General features: G+C 40.5%; 1 protein-coding gene across 1 annotated transcript; it reads left to right on the top strand.

Annotated features, from left to right (window-relative positions):
* Positions 1 to 677: 677 nt before the first annotated feature.
* Positions 678 to 20,426, top strand: AMACR (alpha-methylacyl-CoA racemase). The gene is made up of 5 exons (XM_081940304.1): positions 678 to 1,039; positions 5,627 to 5,770; positions 13,372 to 13,532; positions 16,147 to 16,333; positions 19,764 to 20,426. The coding sequence occupies exons 1-5, from the start codon at positions 790 to 792 to the stop codon at positions 20,171 to 20,173; spliced, it is 1,152 nt and encodes a 383-aa protein (XP_081796430.1). The 5' UTR covers positions 678 to 789; the 3' UTR covers positions 20,174 to 20,426.
* The last annotated feature ends 366 nt before the right edge of the window (positions 20,427 to 20,792 follow it).

The raw sequence follows: 20,792 nt of genomic DNA, 5'->3' as shown, positions 1-20,792 counted from the left end.
TACTGGTATCTACATTTCGTGCTGACTGGAAATCCTTATAGACATTTGAAACAAAACAGAAAAAAAATGAAATTATGATATATAGTTTGATGATTAGAAAAAATATATGATTATAGAAAAAATGTTAATTGTGCTACAACCATAAACTAAGAGACTAAGTTACATGTGTACTTATAATGTCTGTAAATAAAATCAGAACTGTCTTTATATTTTCTTCTTTTATGCACTTTTATCTTGACTTCTTTCTTTTCTTTAGTCTAAATATTTAATTTTTTTTAAAAAAATCCTACCTTTATTACTTCATAAGGGACAAAACACGGAGAACATATCGTATTCCTTCCTCCTCTTCCTCCTTAAAATATTTAAACTACTAAATTGAAATATGATTTACAATTTTTAAAAAATAAAAATAAATACATACATTTTAAATATTCGTTTGTTATTTTTTAATCTTAAAAAATAATGACGTTATTAAAACTTGAGTCAAAAGTTTTTCTTTTTTCAAGGGAAAAAATGTTCAAATTAAATAGTTAAGTAATTCGGGGAGCCAGGAGGAGTTCTAGGGGGTTTGCAAGGCCAGGAGGGCTGCAGCGGAAGAAAGATCGGGGCCAAAGGCGCAACGATGCGGCCTCCGGGGTTCCCCATATGCCGGGACCTCTGGAAGCCGAGGGCTCGCCAGGAGGAGGCGCCCGGTCTGGAGGAGGAGGCGGCAACGGCGCCGGCCCTCCTTTTCCTCCCAGCCGGCCCGGGCTTCTCTCCGCCCCGCGCCGTTTCTACGCTCAGTCCGCGATGGCGCTGCAGGGCGTGCGGGTGCTGGAGATGGCCGGCTTGGCTCCGGCGCCTCTCTGCGGCCTGATTCTGGCCGACTTCGGGGCGCAGGTGGTGCGGGTGGACCGCTGGCCCCTTCAGCCTTTCAGCCCGGACGCGCAAGGCCGCGGCAAGCGCTCCGTCGCGCTGGATCTGAAGCAGCCCCAGGGCGCCGCCGCTCTGCGTCGGATGGCCCAGCGGGCGGACGTCCTGGTGGATCCCTTCCGACCAGGTGCTTCGTCGCCAGGCGGGGAGTCGGGAGGTGGGCGGCTTCCCTGCCCCGCCGGAGAAGGGTGGAGGCAGCTGGTGGGATTTCCGAGCTCTCTTCAGTATGGTCTGTGCAGGCGATCCGTGCAGGTGCGGAGACCTTGCATGGGCTCTGCTCTTTCAATCGGAACGGAGTTGGAAAGGGACCTTGGAGATCTTCTAGTCCAGCCCCCTGCTCAAGCAAGAGACCCTATGCCATTTGAGACAAGTAGCTGTCCAGTCTCTCCTTAAAAACATCCAGTGATGAAGCACCCACCACCTCTGAAGCTGAGCTCTTCTACTGACCCAAAGAGGCTTTTTTCAAGAGGCAACTGGACTTTCTTGTTTTTCTTTGAAGACGTTTCGTTTCTCACCCAGCCCAGAGTTGAAGAAGCTTCTTGGATGAGAAGAAAAACGAGATCCAGTTGCCTCTTGAAAAAGCATCTTTGGGATAACCTTGATCTGGATGACTGAGTTAATCCCTATAGAAATCAAGCCGTTCCATTGGTTGATTGTCCTCACTGTTAGGAAATGTCACCTTCATTCCAGGTTGCTTCTCTGATTGATTAGTTTGCATCCATTGTGTCCTGCCTTGCCTCCTGGTGCTTTGGAAAATAAGTTGATCCCCTCTTCTTTGTGGCAGCCCCTCAAATACTGGAATATTGCTATCATGTCACTCCTAGTGTCTAGACTAACCATATCCGTTCTTCATATGTTTTAGGGTCTTTAATCCTCCTAGTTCAGGGGTGTCCAAACTTGGCAACTTTAAGACTTGTGGACTTCAACTCTCAGAATTCTGGGAGTTGAAGTCCACAAGTCTTAAAGTTGCCAAGTTTGGACACCCCTGTCCTAGTTGCTCTTTGCACTTTTCCCAAAGCCTCAACATTTTTTTTTTGTAATGTAGTCACCGAAACTGGGTGCTGTATTCCAGATATGTTACCAACCATAGAACCATACCATAGAAAAGCGGTACGAATACTTACGTGATTTTGATTCTTTGCCTCTGTTTATGCAAGCAATGAGTGAGTGAACAATTTTGCAATGTTTGTTCTCACTTGGCACTAAGACTACAGTGCTAAGTACCGACATACCTAAGGGCTGCTTCTTGCTGCTCTCGGAACTGGCTTGTTTTCTTGCAGATGTTTCGTCACCTGGCTAGATAACATCAGCAGTGTGACGGAGAAGGAGGGTTGCTGGCTGTGTAATCATAGTTTCTCCTGCCAGCCTTGATGGGGGTGTAGCTCCTTTTTGCCCTGCTTCAAGACTGACAGGACAGGCTACTAGATAAAGAGTTGCGAAGCCCACTCACCTTGCAAATATGATGCTGTTACCTACCTGAGTAACAAAACATCAGGAAAACAACCAAGCTCAAAAACCAATAAACCACTCCTTCAATCCCCAGCTACAGATATTGCCTTCTACAAATTACAGGTAGTTTTCGACTTATGACAAGGACAGTTGACAATTGAGCCCCAAATTTCTGTTGTTAAGTGAGGCATTTGTTAAGTGAGTTTTGCCCCAGTTTTACGACCTTCCTTGCCACAGCTGTTAACTGAATCACTGCCGTTGTTAAGTTAGTAACCCTGTTGTTAAGTGAATCTGGCTTCCCCGTTGACTTTGCTTGTCGGTAGGTCGCAAAAGGTGATCGCGTGACCCTGGGACAGAACAACGGTCATAAATATGAACCAGTCCCAATTTTGATCCTAATCATGGGGATGCTGCAAAGGTCGTAACTGTGAAAAATGGTCATAAGTCACATTTTTCAGTGCCGTTGTAACTTTCAATGGTCCCGAAATAAACTGCTGTACGTTGAGGACTACCTGTACTTTGGGTATTAACTACTGATGGCAGAGAACCAGTTTGGCCTGAGGGCTAAAGCTCTGGGCTAGAAACCAGGAGAGTGTGAGCTTTAGACATGAAACTTGCTTGGTCAGTCAGACAGTCACTCTTCCTCAATCCATGATGTAAGTCTTGAATGACAAGTTGGTCAGTTGATTCCTGTTGCAACCAGTGAATCAACTTTCAGTTGAGTTAGAAAAAGTGGACCCAGCACCTGCAGAAAAATGTTTTTTGTTGTTGTGAAGTCATATCCGACCCATCACGACCCCATGGACAACATTCCTCCAGGCCTTCTTGTCCTCTACCATCCTCTGGAGTCCATTTCATCTCACACCTACTGCTTCAGTGACTCCATCCAGCCACCTCATTCTCTGTCATCCCCTTCTTCTTTTGACCTCAATCTTTCCCAGCATTAGGCTCTTCTCCAGTGAGTCCTTCCTTCTCATTAGGTGGCCAAAGTATTTGAGTTTCGTCTTCAGGATCTGGCCTTCTAAAGAGCAGTCAGTGTTGATCTCCTCTAGGACTGATCTGTTTAATCGCCTTGCAGTCCAAGGGACTCACAGGAGTCTCCAGCACCATAGTTCAAAGGCCTCAATTCTTTGGCGCTCAGCCTTTCTTATAGTCCAACTTTCACAGCCATGCATTGCAAGTGGGAAAACTATAGCCTTGACAGTACCTTCCCTTTGGAATAAGCTGCCCTCAGAGCTTCGCATATTTCCCGACCTTCAGTCCTTCCTAAAAAGTTGGCTTTTCCAGCAAACCGGCCTGGCCTGAATAAAATAAATTATTAATTTTAATTGTTAATTTTAATTTAACTTCTAAATCTCATTGTAAATGTCTGTTGGTTTTTTTTTTTTTTTGATATTCTATTTAATCTTTCTTTTAACTTTTGTAATATGTGTTTTTATGTCGTGCGCCGCCCTGAGTCCTTTGGGAGAAGGGCGGCATATAAGTCCAATAAACCTAAACCTAACTATACACATTTTTGTTGGCAGGGTGATGTCTCTGCTTTTTAGCATGCTGTCTAGATTTGACATCTAGAAAAATGTTAGGCAGGGGGGGGGGAAACCTTCTGAAGATAACTCTATATGCTACATTTCATTTGGATTTTCATCGTTTCTTTCCTCCCAACTCACTTCCTGGTTCAGTTTTAATTTTCTTCCCTGACAAAATTGAATTTTTGGCTGTTTGTCTTTCTGTTGGAAAGGCCATCACAGGAAAAATACCTTGAGTTCCAGCTTGTCTTCTGGAGACTGGTGGTTTATACATGTGATTTTCTTGGCAACATTGTGAAAGCAGTTGGGCATTTCTTTCTGCAAGGGTGTTTTTTAAAAAAACAAAAACAAAACTTCTCATTATAGCCAATAGCTGTGGGATTTCCTGGTGGTCCCCTATCCAGATTCCAAGCAAAGATTAGCCAAGGTCATCTGCTTTGGGCAATGATGATAAAAGCAAAGCTAACTTAGGGGCTGCAAAGTTGCAGCCGCTGCATCTTCTCTGCGGTCAGGCGGTTACAGTCTGGATGCTCAGACACCTGGCCTGCAGATTATGACATCACAACAAGTTGCAGTCGCATAATTTCCATTTATGACCTTCCCTACTGGCTTCCCATAAACATGGTCAATGGAGAAACAGGCAGGGAAAGTCTCAAGTTCCTTCCAAAGGTTATTCCCATCACTTCCCCTCTCAAAAAGTTACACTACAGTGTACGGAAACCCACACATGTTATACTATACAGCACCCCATGTCTCCCCATGCCATGAAATGGCCTGGTTTGGAGTGCCTGCTAATTAGTACCAGTCTGTGTTGCCCACTTGCCTGCCCACATTCAGGAGTGCCTGTCTTCTGACCCAGCTCCCCAAACGAGACAAACCCTCTGAAGTGAACTCAAAGATTCCTTTATTAGGAGTGGCAGCTGCCCCGGGAAAAAGTTTCTCTCTCAACGAAGGCTAACAATTCTGTCCGTGAGGGAGATGAATAGTTGTCTGCCACATCTATTCATCTCTACCCACTGCCTTTTATCCCCAGAGCTAGGGTGAGGCTTCACTAGCAGCGGTGGCTCTTCCATCCCAAGAATCAGCCCACAGATTTCCACTGCTCTCCTCTCCTCTGCCTTCTGTGCATCCGCCCATCAGACACTGGACCCAACTGTTCCTCCTCTTCCTCATCAGCCACCTCTAGACCTAGGGGCTGTTGACTCTCCATCTGAGGATTGATGGATGTCCCAGACTCCGCCTCTGTCTCTCTCTCTCTGCCAGTTCCATTCTTTCTCCCCCTCCCCCCAAGCTCTCAGGTTGCCTTGATGCTGACCCTCACTCCCATGCCGCCGCCTCCTCTGATTTGGCTGCTGGAGGGGCCAGTGGCTGACAAGCCACAACAGCCTGCCTGTGGTCCTTGCCAACCCACACGTGGTATTCATCCACCCATTTGCAGAGCGCTGTCCTGCCAGCTTGCTTGTCTAGAACTCCAGTCATGTGAGGTCCTCTCTTACAGACCCATGCAGTCTCTGCGTTACCACAGCAAGAGATCACTTGTTATGACTACATTGCTTAGTGATGGAAATTCTGATCCCAACAGCCACCGTAATCTGAGAACTGCCTAGAGTTTAAGATTAACCTAGAGTAACTCTGTCTTCATGTTTAGCACTAGTCCATGTGCGTAGTATGTGTATAACATATTTGTCAATCTGATTTTTAGTTCTTACAGAAGTTGGATATTTGATTTCCCTGTTCAGGTGCCATGGAAAAACTTGGCCTCGGTCCAGATCTTCTCCTTCGGGATAATCCCAGGCTCATCTATGCCAGGTTGACAGGATTTGGCCAATCAGGAAAATATGTTAGACTGGCAGGCCATGATATCAACTATCTGGCAATATCAGGTATGTAATCTTATAGAAAATTTCTAAAAATTACCTAAAACATACAGAGTTACAGTTAACATAGTTAAAAATAAGGTGAAGGTTTTGTTTTTGTTTGTATATGTATTTAAGCCAGTGAATAATTGAAGCTCATAAATATGTGTCTGATTGCAACTCATTATTTTAAATTTGTTAATTTGAAGATGAGAGGCCTACAATTTTCAGAATTCCTCCGCCAGCATTCTGGATTACACCATCCGGAATATATTTAGGAAGATTAATAAATATTTCATTTGCTCTTGCAAAACATTGAGACTTGGAGCAAATTCAGCACAGCAAAACTAAAGCAATTTATTTATTCGTTGCAGGTTGCAGGTATATCCTATCTTTCTTCAAGAGTTTATGGCTGTTTACATGGGAATCGCCAAAATATACCTATAAGAGCATCCCATGAATTAGGCTGGGCTGAGAAAAATTAGTAATAATTTCCCCAAAGTCAAGGTCTCACAGCTTGTTTATAGAGAATAATAAGAAGAAAAGCACACAGATGTTCCTTTGAAATATATATTTAACCAGAGAAAGGTGGAATGTTATTGTGATGCTTAATCCTGTTAAAACCACCTAAGCTAGAGCAGCAGTGTTTGTTAGCTGGAGATAATGGCACAGTTTCAACAGCAGAAAGAAGTTTTAAATCTGCAAAAGATACTCTCAGAAATACAGAAATTATCAGATACACTTGAGAGGATAGAGAAGAAGTTGGAAGTTTTAGTGTATCTAACAGCAAAATATGATGAAGATGTTGAAGATGCTAATCAAATGGAAAAAGTGGCGGTTTAAATCCTAAAAATCAAAGAGGAAAATTAATATAAAGAAATTAAAATTGCTGGACTTCCGGTGGTGACGTGGAGGCGAGTGGGGGGAAGAAAGCAGGGCTCTGCTCTTTGAACCCCGATATCCCCCCAGGGGGATACGCTGAGCTTGTAGGGTGAAGTGGAGAAGTAGGGATACCCCAGAACGAACGAGGCGGAAGGCGATCGCCCGTTACGACTGGGGATACCCTTTTTAACCCAGCGTGTAAACGTTCGCCGCTTGCTGCACTGAATGGTGGACCTGAAGCCTCGGCAAACCACCAAATAGAAGAAGGAAGGAAGAAAATTGAATCAACTTTTGCTACATTGTTGCAACGCCTGATACAAGTGAAAACAGCGGAGAGCTACAGGCTGGGAAAAGACGTACCTAAACTATAGAGGAGAACGGGCAAACAGGGAGACTCCAGAGATCTGGCGTGAAAACCCCATCAAAAAGGCCACTGAAAGAGGTGAGAGCGACACTTTAAAGTTTAAAAGGAGCCCGAACAGAAACGAGTGGGAAAGAAATACGATCTGGCTGAGGCTACTGTGGACTCGGGTAGCAGGAGAAAGGAGACAGAAGGAGACTTTGAAAGATCGTGCTAGACCGGGGAACAGCAGCAGACAGCCATTAATTATAGAGCAACAAAGTATCAAGGCGGAAGAGAAAGCTGACGAAATCGCAACATTGTAACAACTTAGAAGAGCCGGGGTATCTGAGCAAAGTTGAAAGAAAGGACTTGAAAAGAACTTAAAAGAATTTAAAGAAGCTCTAAACTTAAAGAAACACAGAGGAAAAAGTGGTGAATGAACTGTCTATATTAACTTTATACAATTGTTATAATCTTTATAATCAAATATTTAAATTAATCAATATTTAAGACAAATAGCGTTATTTATATATATATTTATTGCTACATTGCTATAACCATAAATAAGTAAGTGTGAATCCTGGTGGCAATTACTAGCTATATATGCCACAACCATTTAAATAAGTTTAAATTTAATATTATTAAGAAACAATCTAAGCATTTAAGTACTTAAATATAGCACTGTAAATGTTAAAATGAACAAATATTGAGACTCTCCCCAGTCCTCCCTCCCTGCCTATATAACCCCTTCTCCCAACACCTCTAGATATTATTGTATAATAATAATTATTATTATTATACTGTATTACTTAAAATTTATATAGTATACTAAGATTAATGCGGATATACTAAGACAAAAAAAAAAAAAAGAAGGTGGGGGGAAAGATTGAATGCCAGTTTGGGACAATATATACAAGATACTTTCAGAACAAGATAAAACTATAAGAGAAATGGCAAATATAACATCAACAGCACTTAGAAGTGGAAAAAAGATGAACATCAACCCTGCAATAAACCCAACAACAAGGGGTTCGCCGGCCCCCCCAACATCCAAAGGGCCAACAGAAGAAATGAATGAAACAGAAAAAACAAATGTGGGGTCGAATACTGAAAATATACAGACAGTGCTGCAAACCGTTCAAGAAACTATGCTAAAATTCCAAGAAACAGCAACAAAAAACCATGATGAAATGAAAAAAGATATGAATGAAATGAAAATAGATATGAATGAAATGAAAGCAGAGATGTGTGAAATGAAAAATGAAGTCAAGAAAGATATACAGAAATTGGATGATAAAATGGAAACTATACAACAAGCTCTGGGAAAGAATGAACAATTAATAAAAGAAGTAGAAAAAAGAACAGAACAGACAGAAATAAAAATAAACCAGGTTGAACAACAAATGAAAGCATCAAATAAAAATCTAGAGGAATCGTTTATTCACATGGAGATGGACCGTGCAGCTTTCTACCTCCGCTTTCAGAATGTGACAGAGGTAAAAGGTGAAGACCTAACTACGATAATGTCTGGCTTAATTGCAGAAACTTTAAACACAGATAAGCAAGAGATCATAAATGAACTCGACGACATTTATAGAGTTACCACCAATTATGCGAGGAAACATCGACTACCCAGAGAAGTGCACATCAGGTTCGTGAGGAAAAAAGTAAGAGACATACTATATAAAATAACAAGAGAAGAACCGATGATGTACGAGGGGAAGGAGATACTAATATTAAAACAAATCCCACGAAGAGTGAGGGAACAGAGAAGAGACTACCAATTCTTGGCCACGCAATTAATTAAGAGGGAGATTCTATTTAGATGGTTAATACCAGAAGGGATGTTAGTAACATGGCAGGAGAAGAGAATTAAAATTGACAACCTTGAAAAAGCACAGGAATTATACGAGCAATTAATGTATCCAGAAGAGAAACAAAACACAGAAGAGGAAATAGAATATAGAAGAAGGGAAGAAAGACAACAAAAGGCAAGGGAGGGAAGACAGGGAGGACGTAGCAGGGAAGAGGAAGAACAACAGAAAGAAGAAGAAGTAAGACCAAAAACAAGAAGTCAAAAAGAAACTAGAGACAAATAAAAATAAGGACAAGTAGAGATCTAGGAAAATGGAGGAAGAAATCCAACTACTATCTGTAAATGTCAATGGTTTAAATTCACTAACAAAAAGAAAACACATCTGGGCAAAATTAATAAAACAAAAAGCAGACATAATATGTCTACAGGAAACACATATCAAACAACAAGACATAAAATACTTAGAATGTCCGAAATTGGGGAAATTATATACAGCATCGGCAGAAGAAAAAAGAAAAGGATTAGCAATTTATGTTAAAGAGAGAATAAAGACAAGCTTAATCTATGCAGATCCAAGGGGAAGAATATTAATTATAGAGATATGGATAAACCAACAACCAATATTGCTGGTAGCAATTTATGCCCCAAACGAAGACCAGAAAAATTTCTATTAAAAATTACATGAAAAAATCAGAGAAATTGGAGGGGAAAACATCTGTATAATAGGAGACTATAATGCCATAGTAGATAGCAAAATAGACTATGTAAGTGACAAAAAAACCAAAAACAAAAAAAAAGTATTACCAACAACGTGTATGGAGATGATGGAAGAGCTAAATCTAATAGACATCTGGAGAAAAATGGAACCAAATAAAAAACAATTTACCTTTTACTCAAATCCACACCAATCTTGGTCACGGATCGACATGGCATGGATGAATAAGGAAATCGGGGCAGAAGTATATAAAATTGAAATACTACCAAACACCTGGGCAGACCATAACCCCATTAAAATAATCTGGAAATGGGAAAAAAAAACTAGACGAAGATGGACATTAAACCTGCAAATATTAAAAGAAAAAGAATTTATCCAAAAGTGTAAGAGTGAGTTGGGACTATTTCTCAAAGAAAACACAAAAGAACAGACATCAATACAAAACCTATGGGATACCATGAAAGCCTACATACGAGGAATCATTATAGCTTATTCAGCAAAAAGAAATAAAGAAAAATGGGCACAACAGAAAGCATTAGAGAAGGAAATTGAGAACCTAGAAAAAGAACTCCAAAACAAATCACAAAGTGACAAAATTAGAAAAGATTGGATGCTAGCGAAACACAAATTAAACATACTAGTCCAGGAAGAAATAGTAAAACACTTAAAACTAACGAAACAAATTTTTTTTGAACAAGCAAATAAACCAGGAAGGTGGTTATCTTATAGATTGAGAAAAGAAAGAGAAAAAAGACTAATATATCAACTCCAAGAGGAAACGGGTGAATTACAACACACAATGGAAGGGGAAAAAAAGATTGTACATAAATATTTCGAGAAGTTATACAAGGGGGAACAAGTAGATGACAAACAAATACAAGAATATTTGAACAAAGAAGAACCCCCAGTAATACCGGAAGAGATGAAAGAAATGCTAACGAAACAAATAACAAATATTGAACTGAAACAGGCAATTCAAAAACAGAAAAATAATAAAACACCAGGTCCAGATGGATTCCCAGCAGAATGGTACAAAACGATAAACGATCTGAATGAATCAATAGAACCCCTAATGTTGGAGATGTACAACGAAACATTGACGAAAGCAAAAATACCAAACACATGGAGGGAAGCATACATTACGTTAATATATAAAGAAGGTACAGACCACAACCAAATTCAAAATTACAGGCCAATCTCGTTGCTGAATGTGGACTACAAAATATTTGCAACAATAATAGCGGAGAGACTAAAAAGATTACTAAATGATTACATACACCCAGATCAAAATGGATTTCTCCCAACAAGACAAATTAGAAATAATACCAGAATAATTGCTAATATCTTGGAGTACTATGAGGTGCATACAGAGAAACAAGTGGCACTTGTATTCCTGGATGCACAGAAGGCATTCGATAATTTAAATTGGCAATACATGAAACAACAAATTAAAAATATGAATCTAGGAAATAAATTTGAAAAATTAATAGAAACAATATACTCCACCCAAAAGGCAAGCATACTATTGAATGGGGAGAATACAGAGTCTTTTGAAATAACGAAAGGAGTGAGACAAGGCTGCCCACTATCACCTCTGCTTTTTATTCTGACGCTAGAAAGCCTTCTGATACGAATTAGAAAAAACCAGGAAATAAGAGGAACCAAAACTAAAAAGGAAGAATACAAAATACAGGCCTTTGCAGATGACTTAGTATTTATCATAGAAGATCCATTAGAAACAGGGAACAGGTTAATGCAAGAACTAGAAAAATATGGAGATGTGGCAGGACTAAAAATTAATAGAGAAAAGACTAAAATAATAACCAAAAATCTGAAGGAAAAACAGAACAAAGAATTAGAAAAAACAATAGGACTCCAGGTAGTAAAGAAAGTCAAATATTTAGGAATATGGCTAACTGCACAGTGCTCAACCATAAAAGAAAATAATTACACAAAATTAGTGCAACAAATAAAAAAAGACCTAGAATTATGGGGGAAACTACAACTATCACTATTAGGGAAAATAGCAACTATAAAAATGAACATACTACCAAGAGTCCTATATCTATTTCAAACGATCCCCATAAAACTAGAGAAAACTTTTTTTACTGAATTGAATAAAATAATACTAAAATTTATCTGGCAAGGGAAAAAAGCTAGGATAAAACTGAAAGCATTACAGGACGATAGAAGCAGAGGTGGTATGGGACTACCTGACTGGGAACTCTACTACAATGCAGCAGCACTAATTTGGATTAAAGATTGGATAAATCTAAAAAACAAAAGAATATTAGCAATAGAAGGCCACGACCTACAAACAGGATGGCACTTTTTCTTATGGGAAGAGAGTAAAAAGAAGCAAAAATATTTCCATAGACATTACATTAGAGAAGCATTAATTCAAGTCTGGAATAAAATTAAAGCAAAACACTATATGAAAATACCGGCATGGCTTTCCACCATGGAAGCCATGATACACCCCAATACGCTAGATTTATCAAAAATGGTTAGATATAGTGAAATATTAGATAACCAGGGGAATTTGAAAACGAACCAAGAACTAAAAGAGAATAATATCAATATAGATTGGTGGCCATACCTCAAATTACAATCAAGATATAAAAAAGATATAAAAGAATATGGAATATATACAAAATTGCAACAAATAGACAAAATCTTAACTGGCCCAGAAAACAAATTTATAACGAAAATGTATAAATATTTGTTAGAAATAAACTTAGAAGAAGAAATAGTTAAAGGATGTATGATAGCATGGGCCAAAAAATTTGGTTATAACATAGATCTAGCGGATTGGGAAAAAAATTGGAATATAAATTATAAATTAACGAGATCAGCGACACTGAAAGATAATATATATAAAATGTTTTATCGTTGGCACCTACCACCAACAAGATTAGCAAAAATGTACCCAACACTGAAATCGATATGCTGGAAATGTAAAAAAGAAGAAGGGACCTACTACCACATGTGGTGGACATGCCCGGAATCGCAAAAATACTGGAAAAGAATCTGGAAGTGGGCACAAGAAATTACGGGGGAACAAGTAAAGTATAAACCCGAAACCCTTTTATTAGGAATAATTAAAGGGAACTATACAAAAAAAATTAAATATTTACTAACACATATATTAACTATAGCTAGAATTGCCTTCGCCCAATGCTGGAAGCAAAACAATAAACCGCCAGACGAATTAGTGATAAAAAAAACTTTGGAGTGTGCAGAGATGGACAAACTAACTCAAAAATTACAGGACAAAGAAGAATCGGAATACTACGAAATTTGGAATAAGTGGTATGAATGGTTGGATAATAAGAAAAACATTTAAGCCGAAAACAATATACATAAATAAACATAGAACTGTATATAAAAATAGGTAAATATGTTAAATATCATAAAAATGTATAGATAAAATGACATAAGGATTGTAATATATGGTAAAGAGAGGAAAACATACATAGATACGACGATGTAACATTGTATAAACTGTTGATATAAAGAGTGTAATATGTGATAAAAAGACAAAAACAATAAAAATTATTCATAAAAAAAAAGAAATTAAAATTGCTGATATTTATGGTGATTGGTTTGTCTCTGAAAAGGGAAAGAGTGGAATACTGAAAGAGGAATTAAATGTAGGGGAAATCTACCCCAGATGGCAAGATATAGAAGGAGAGAAAACAAAATAATTTATCAGTGTACTGTTCTGTGTGAACATGTCTAAATTTAAAAGACAGTAGGTTGGATTTCAGTGGATTTCATAATTGGAAATATCATTTACATTTCAAAAGGGTAGAGAAAAAGACACTAAACTGCCTGGGCACTTTTAAAAAATGAATATTTCTTGTACATAGGCGTGTTGTCTAAACTTGGCCGAAAAAATGAAAATCCTTATGCTCCACTCAATCTTCTGGCTGATTTTGCTGGTGGAGGAGTCATGTGTGCAACGGGTATCATCATGGCCTTGTATGAACGTACGAAATCTGGAAAAGGGCAGGTCATTGATGCTAGCATGGTAAGTTTTTATTTATTTATTTATACAAGAAGAACAAAGGAAACTGTCTTAGGAAACTGACCTCCTCAGTCCTAAAGACTTTTCCTGGTCCTAATTCCATTTGAGCCTTGTTTTGTGTGAGATTTATTTATTTGTTTATATCCTACCTTTATTATTTTTACAAATCCAGGCGGCCAACATATTCCGCCATCTTGAATTCCTGGTGAGCCCTTTTGTTGTGGCCTGCCAGTGGCCAGCAGAGCTGACGGCAGACAGTGAGGAGGTTGGGGAGGAACGTGGGCCAATCTTGGAGTCTGGGGAAGGCTCTGATGAGGGCTCTGTGTCGGAGGCAGAGAGGGGGCCAGAGCCGTATGCCAGTTATCAGCTGCCTTCAGAGTCAGACATCAGTGAGGCAGACGAAGAGCTGGAGCCTGTTCCCAGTGTGCACATGTGCAGAGTTGCCAGACGAAGGGGACAGCTAAAGAACAGGGGCCGACTTGGGAGGAAGGCCACAGACGGACAATGAATGGCCCCTCCCAGAGAAAATAAAAGAGGGGCGAAAGGGGAGTGGAGTTTGCAGGAGACAATTGGTTTGCTTAATTGCTTTGTGACTCTCCGAAATTCCTTGCCAAGTTTTGCAGATATCGGCCTGGCAGCTCTCCAAGCCAGATAAGGTCTGTGACTGTAAATCCTCCCTTGAAAGACTTTGCTGGATGTGAATGAGCAGAATTCACAGCAAATTAATAAAAGGGTTCTTTGTTGGGACAAGAAGTTTGCTTCCTGCTCTTGGGAAGCCTCGGTCAGAACACCTTGCAAGCTGTAGTTAATGAAAATGGAAGCATGGCTTCCCTTTGCAAAGGGGGAAATTAACCCTAGGTGTCTGCTTTGTATTTAAATAATAGTGAGCTTATTCACTTTTTCTTGAAAAAATGCTGTATTAACATGTATTAATATAGGCACAATATCTGTACAGGTAGTCCTCGGCTTACATCAGTTTGTTTAGTGACCGTTCAAAGTTACAACGGTACTGAAAAAAGTGACATGACTGTCTTTCACACTTACGACCCTTGCAACATTCCCATGGTCATGTGATCAACATTGGCAAATGGTACATATTTATGACAGTTGTGGTGTCTTGGGATCATGTGATCAACTTTTGCGACCTTCTGCCAAGCAAAGTCAATGGGGAAGCCAGATTCACTTGACAATCGGGTTACTAACTTAACAACTGCAGTGATTCACTTAACGACCGTGGCAAGAAAAGTTGTCAAATGGGACAAAATTCACTAAACAACCTAATTTTGGGGCTCAACTGTGGTCAAGGACTGCCTGTACTGAGAATCTACACTTCAGTTACCGAATTTTCTAACTGTTCTAGAAATGTTTTGATGAAACTTTATAGTGTTCCTTTAAGAAAAGAGTTTGTATACAGTCTGTCCTTAGCTTTTGTTAAGCCACAGGCAATTACTTTCAGAAGACAGGCAATAAAAAGAATATCTCAAGGGCCACGGAAGGATACAAAGAGAGCTAAAGAATAGAAAAGGCAGCAATTGGAAAAAGAACCCCCAATGGAGATAAATGTGGAAAAAAAGCAAATGCCAAAGTTATAAACTTTGCTGTTAGGAAAGGATTAGGAAAACAGGATGATTCAAGATGGCAGCTATGACATCGTCTTGAGGTTTTTGAGCTTCTCCATGATGATGAGGGCATTTACTTCATTCTCAAGAAAGAACGTCTGGTGTCAAACTCAATTTCATTGAGGGCGGCATCAGGATTGTGTATGGGAGGCCAGGATATGCATGGCCAGCTCGACGTGATCGTGGGCACCTGTGGTGGCCCAAGCGCTCTGCCAGCAAAAACGGGCTCCCAAACTCCATGTTTGGTTGCGACAGCCTCCTGCAACCCTCTGCCAGCGAAAACGGCCCTCCCAAACACTGTTTTTGCTGGCAGAGGCACCTTGGGCCGGTCCTTCAATGTTTCCAGGCCGGCCCTTCAGGACAGATCTAAGCACCCCACACGTCAGATACAGCACCAGGCCTTGAGATTGACCCTCCTGATCTAGTAGAAGACTACTATATATTCCTACTGTGTTTACCAGAAAATAAGACAGGGTCTTCTTTTGTTTTGACCCGCGAAATAAACTCGTGGCCTTATTTTCGGGGAGGTCTTATTATTTTTGAGATGCAGGAGGCAGTGAGCGTGGTCACTTCATGGCAGCTGCTATGTTGCAACATTTTGGGGGGAGGGCTTATTTTAGCGCATGCGCTCAAAAGCCAGATTGAGCTTATTATCCAGAGAGGTTTTATTTTCAGGGAAACAGGATAGTAGCATTATCTCAGTGCCATAGAGCCGAGGTGGCGCAGTGGTTAGAGTGCAGCACTCCAGACTACTTCAGCTACTGCTAGTTGCAGTTCGGCAGTTCAAATCTCACCAGGCTTAAGATTGATTCAGCCTTCCATCCTTCCGTGGTAGGTAAAATGAGGGCCCAGATTGTTGGGGACAATAGGCTGACTCTGTAAACCTCTTAGAGAGGGCTGTAAAAAGCATTATGAAGCGGTATATAAGTCTAAGTGCTGTTGCTATGGCTATCTTTGTATGGGATGTTACACAATGGCTTCTGTGTTGTCTCTTTAAGGTAGAAGGTGTAGCATATCTAAGTTCCTTTTTGTGGAAATCTCAAAACTTGGGCCTCTGGAACAGAGGACGTGGAGAGAACCTGCTGGATAGTGGAGCCCCTTTTTATGAAATATACAAGACCTCGGATGGGAAATTTATGGCAGTCGGTGCACTGGAACCACAATTTTATGCGCAGTTCATCCAAGGTAAGTTAATCATTTAATCGGTTTAAGAACCACAAAAGACTTTGGACTGATACCATTTGTCTCTAAAATATGTTAATAATGTTTGCACAGTTATTAGCAACTCTGCATAGTAGAGTGTAGAGCAAATGTCTCATTTTATCAATACAGAAACTTTTGGAAATCAGTGAGCTTATTGTTACTATGCACTTGCTTCTGATGGGAATTTTAGAAGTTGTTTTATTTGTTGAACTGAGTTACTGTCAGTTTCTCCAATGACTTTGATATTTTTCTGTGTATCCTTTTAACGAACACACTTTATCTTTCCGACTGCATTGTTAAAAAATAAATTTTGTGCCACCCTTGGCTGTAAAAAAAGAAATCTAGAAAACAGGATAACAGTATTACAAGTAGTGCAGGGATGGGTTCCTGCCAGTTCTAACCTCTTCTATAGAAGAGGTTCCACAAATCTACCGTGCCGTTTAGAACCGGTTCCAGCTCTCTCCCCCCGCCCATCTGACCATCATCAAGATGAAGAGCGAGAGGAGGAATTCTGGGAGTTGAAGTCCACAAATCTTAAAGCTATCAAGTTTGAACACTCCTGGGGTTTTCTTCTAAAGGGTTAGGGGTGCAAGGATCTTGTAACTTGACAGCTTTAAGACTTGCGTGCTTCAAATGCCAGAGTTTCTGAGCCAACATTTTGGTTGCTAAGCAAGAGCATTGTTAAGTGAGTTTCACCACATTTTACAAGTTGGCCACGCCCACCCAGTCACATGGCTGGCAAGCCACTCCCACAAAGCAGGCCACACCTACAGAAGAGGTTCTAAAAAAATTTGAAACCCAACACTGAAGTAGTGCAACATGAAATGCCATAGAAATCATTTACTTGCAAATGGAAATTCTTTTAGAAAAGTGTAAACATACTAAGTATGCTCAGAACCTTATTACATGCACTTGAGTTGCGGGTTTTTGGGGTATGGTAACTTTTATGCCAATTGATCATTCCGTATCTGTATGGAAAGTAGCAAGTTTTAAAAGCATTGCTCCCCTGAGAAATTGCCTTGCTAAGTAAAGAGCAATTTGCAAATGAATGAACATCTATATGCATTTATTTACTTTTCTTTAAGAAGCTAGGCTTCAGAACAACAAAAGCTGACATTTTCTTTTTTGTTTTTCCTTCAAATCCTAACATGCTGAGTCCCTTTTTTTGTTCAAAAAAAGAACAAAGCTATGTAGTGCATATTACTGATTTGTTTTCTGGGAATCCGGAAGAAATTAAGCAAGCTACAGAGAGATATGTACAATGACAAAAATTCCAGGTGCCAGAGGCAGATTAATACAAGAGGAGCTCTCATTTTGTCTCTTCTTTCACTTCTACAGTCAGGGGGTGGGGGTGGTTGTCTATTGTTCAGGAGAGCCCCAGAGAATCCATTCTGGGATCTTGTAGCTTCTGTGAAAGCATTTAAAAAAGGAAGGTATTTGATTTAAATTTGACTAGTGGTGACTTCCTGAGGGACACGGGGGCTCAGTGGCTAAGAAGCTGAGCTTGCCGATCAGAAAGGTTGGCAGTTCAGTGGTTTGAATCCCTAGCACTGCGTGACGGAGTGAGCTTCGGTTACTTGTCCCAGCTTCTGCCAACCTAATCGTTCGAAAGCACGTAAAAAATGCAAATAGAAAAATAGGAACCACTTTTGGTGGGAAAGTAACAGTGTTCCGTGTTCCTTCGGTGTTTAATCATGCCGGCCACATGACCACGGAGACGTCTTCGGACAGTGCTGGCTCTTCAGCTTTGATACGGAGAGGAGCACTGCCCCCTAGAGTCGGGAACGACTAGCACATATGTGCGAGAGGAACCTTTACTTTTTTATTTCCCAGCTATCAGTGGGAAATGTCTTTTATTGTAAAGGTAGTCCTTGACTTAAAACAGTTCATTTAATGACCGTTCAAAGCTACAACAGCACTGGAAAAAGTGACTTACGACCACGTTTCACACTGACGAACCATTGCAACATCTCCATGGTCACCTGATCAGAATTCAGATGCTTGACTAGTGACTCATATTTATAACAGTTGTAGTGTCCCGGGGTCACTTGATTCCCCCTTTGCGACTTCTGACAAGCAAAGTCAATGGGGAAGCCAGATTCACTTAACAACTGTGGCAAGAAAGGTTGTAATATGGGGCAAAACTCACTTAACATCTGTCTCACTTAGCAACAGAAATTTTGGGCCCAATTGTGGTTATAAGTAGCGGACTACCTGTATTGCAATCCCTGCTTTGCAATAAAAAAGAGCTGTGGCCTGCAATTGTATGGTTACAGAAAGGGTATCTCCACATTTTTCCAGAGATGCATAGCAAATTTGTGTTTGACTCAAGTTAATTAACATGTGTGATTGAAATAACCTGGAATTTTGTCTCTGGGGATTCTCAGTCATCCAGGTCAGCGGTGGGATTCACTTACCTTCCCTACTGTTCACAAATGTGAGCTCACGCACCCTGTCTGCATATATGCAGTGCTCGTGCATTACGTCGGGGCAGGTGGGCGGAGCCTCCTGCAGCCGCTGCTGCCAGTTTATCTGAACCGGAGAGATCTGGCTGAATACCATCTCTGACCCAGGTCATGGTTGTCCCAAAGGTGCTTTTTCATGAGACAGCTGGACTTTCTGGTTTTTCTTTGAAGTCATTTTGCTTCTCATCCAAGAGGCTTCTTCAGCTCTGAAGAAGCTTTTCAGAGAGCTGAAGAAGCTTCTTGGATGAGAAGCGCAACATTTTCAAAGAAAAACCAGAAAGTCCAGTTGCCTTTTGAAAAAGCACCTTGGGGACAACCTGGATTTTTTTTTGTTAAACCAACAGTCTTGTATCCGATTAATAACATCTGCACCATGTAGATTTTGCACATTAGCAGGCATCAAACTTCATGGGAAAACATGTATTTCCCCCATATTCCTAAGGTAAAGGTAAGGTAAAGGTTCTCATCGCACATATGTGATAGTCATTCCTGACTCTAGGGGGTAGTGCTCATCTCTGTTTCTAAGCCAAAGAGCCAGCGCTGCCTGAAGATGTCTCTGTGGTCATGTGGCCAGCATGACTAAACGCCGAAGGTGCACGGAACACTGTTACCTTCCCACCAAAAGTGGTTCCTATTTATCTACTTACATTTTTACATGCTTTCAAACTGCTAGTTTGGCAGAAACTGGGACAAGTAACAGGAGCTCACTGTGTTACGTGGTGCTAGGGATTTGAACCGCCGAACTGCTGACCTTTCTGATCGACAAGCTCAGCGCCTTAGCCACTGCGCCACCGCGTCCCCATATTCCTAATCTAACTTTTAAATTGGCTTCCCTTATATATCTTTTTTTGTTGTTGCTCCTAATGTGTATGATTTGTTCAGTACAGCTTGCTGGCAAACACTCATTTCATTAAATTGGACTCTCTGTTTATTTTTAAAATCTCCAGGTCTGGGACTGGATCTTCAGAAACTTCCCAGTCAGATGAGTTTTTCCGACTGGCCTGAAATGAAGAGGATATTTACAGATGTATTCAAACAGAAATCCCAATCTGAGTGGTGTGAGATCTTTGACGGTGTCGATGCCTGTGTGACCCCAGTGTTGACTTTTGACGAAGCTGCCTCTCATCCCCATAACGAAGAGCGGGGATCTTTTCTTAAAAATGATCAGGAGGAGATCAGTCCAAGACCATCTCCCTTTTTATCCAGAACTCCAGCTACACCTTCCTTCAAGAGAGATCCTCTGATAGGAGAACATACCGAGGAAGTTCTCCTGGAGTATGGTTTTTCCAAAAAAGAGATTTCACAGCTCCATTCCCTCCAAGTAATTGAATTAAAGAACCTTAAAGCAAGCTTGTAATATGAAACCCTGCAAATCAAGAGTTTGTCTTGGGCAAATCGCTGTGGTGTTTTGTTTTGTTTTTACTGCAGCAGGATATGTCCAATTTCATCAAAAACTTCGGAATTTGAGTTCCTAGTTTGCTATGCATTATAAACAAGCCTTTTAAAATGAATTTCTACAAACAATTTGGGGTTTTGTTCTGTAATTACTGAAAGTTGGTGCTAATAAAATGCCTGTCGCGGTGGCAAAAACTCAGCATGAGCAATAGAATAGAATTAACAGAGTTGGAAGGGACCTTGGAGGTCTTCTAGTCCAACAACCCCCTGCTTAGGCAGGAAACCCTACACCCCTTCAGACAAATTGTTATCCAACATCTTCTTAAAACCTTCCAGTGTTGGAGCATTCACAACTTCTGGAGGCACGTTGCTCCACTGATTAATTGTTCTCACTGTCAGGAAATTTCTCCTCAGTTCTAAGTTGCTTCTCTCCTTGATTAGTTTCCACCCATTGCTTCTTGTCCTGCCCTCAGGTGCTTTGAGAATAGCCTGACTCCCTCTTCTTTGTGGCAGCCCCTGAGATATTGGAACACTGCTATCATGTCTCCCCTGATCCTTCTTTTCATGAAACTAGACAGTTC

This window comes from Natrix helvetica, assembly GCF_964273705.1.
Source record: "Natrix helvetica genome assembly, chromosome: 2".
NCBI classification, from domain to species: domain Eukaryota; kingdom Metazoa; phylum Chordata; class Lepidosauria; order Squamata; family Natricidae; genus Natrix; species Natrix helvetica.
The sequence above is the reverse complement of the archived record's forward strand: the minus strand, read 5'-3'. Positions and strand labels throughout refer to the sequence as shown.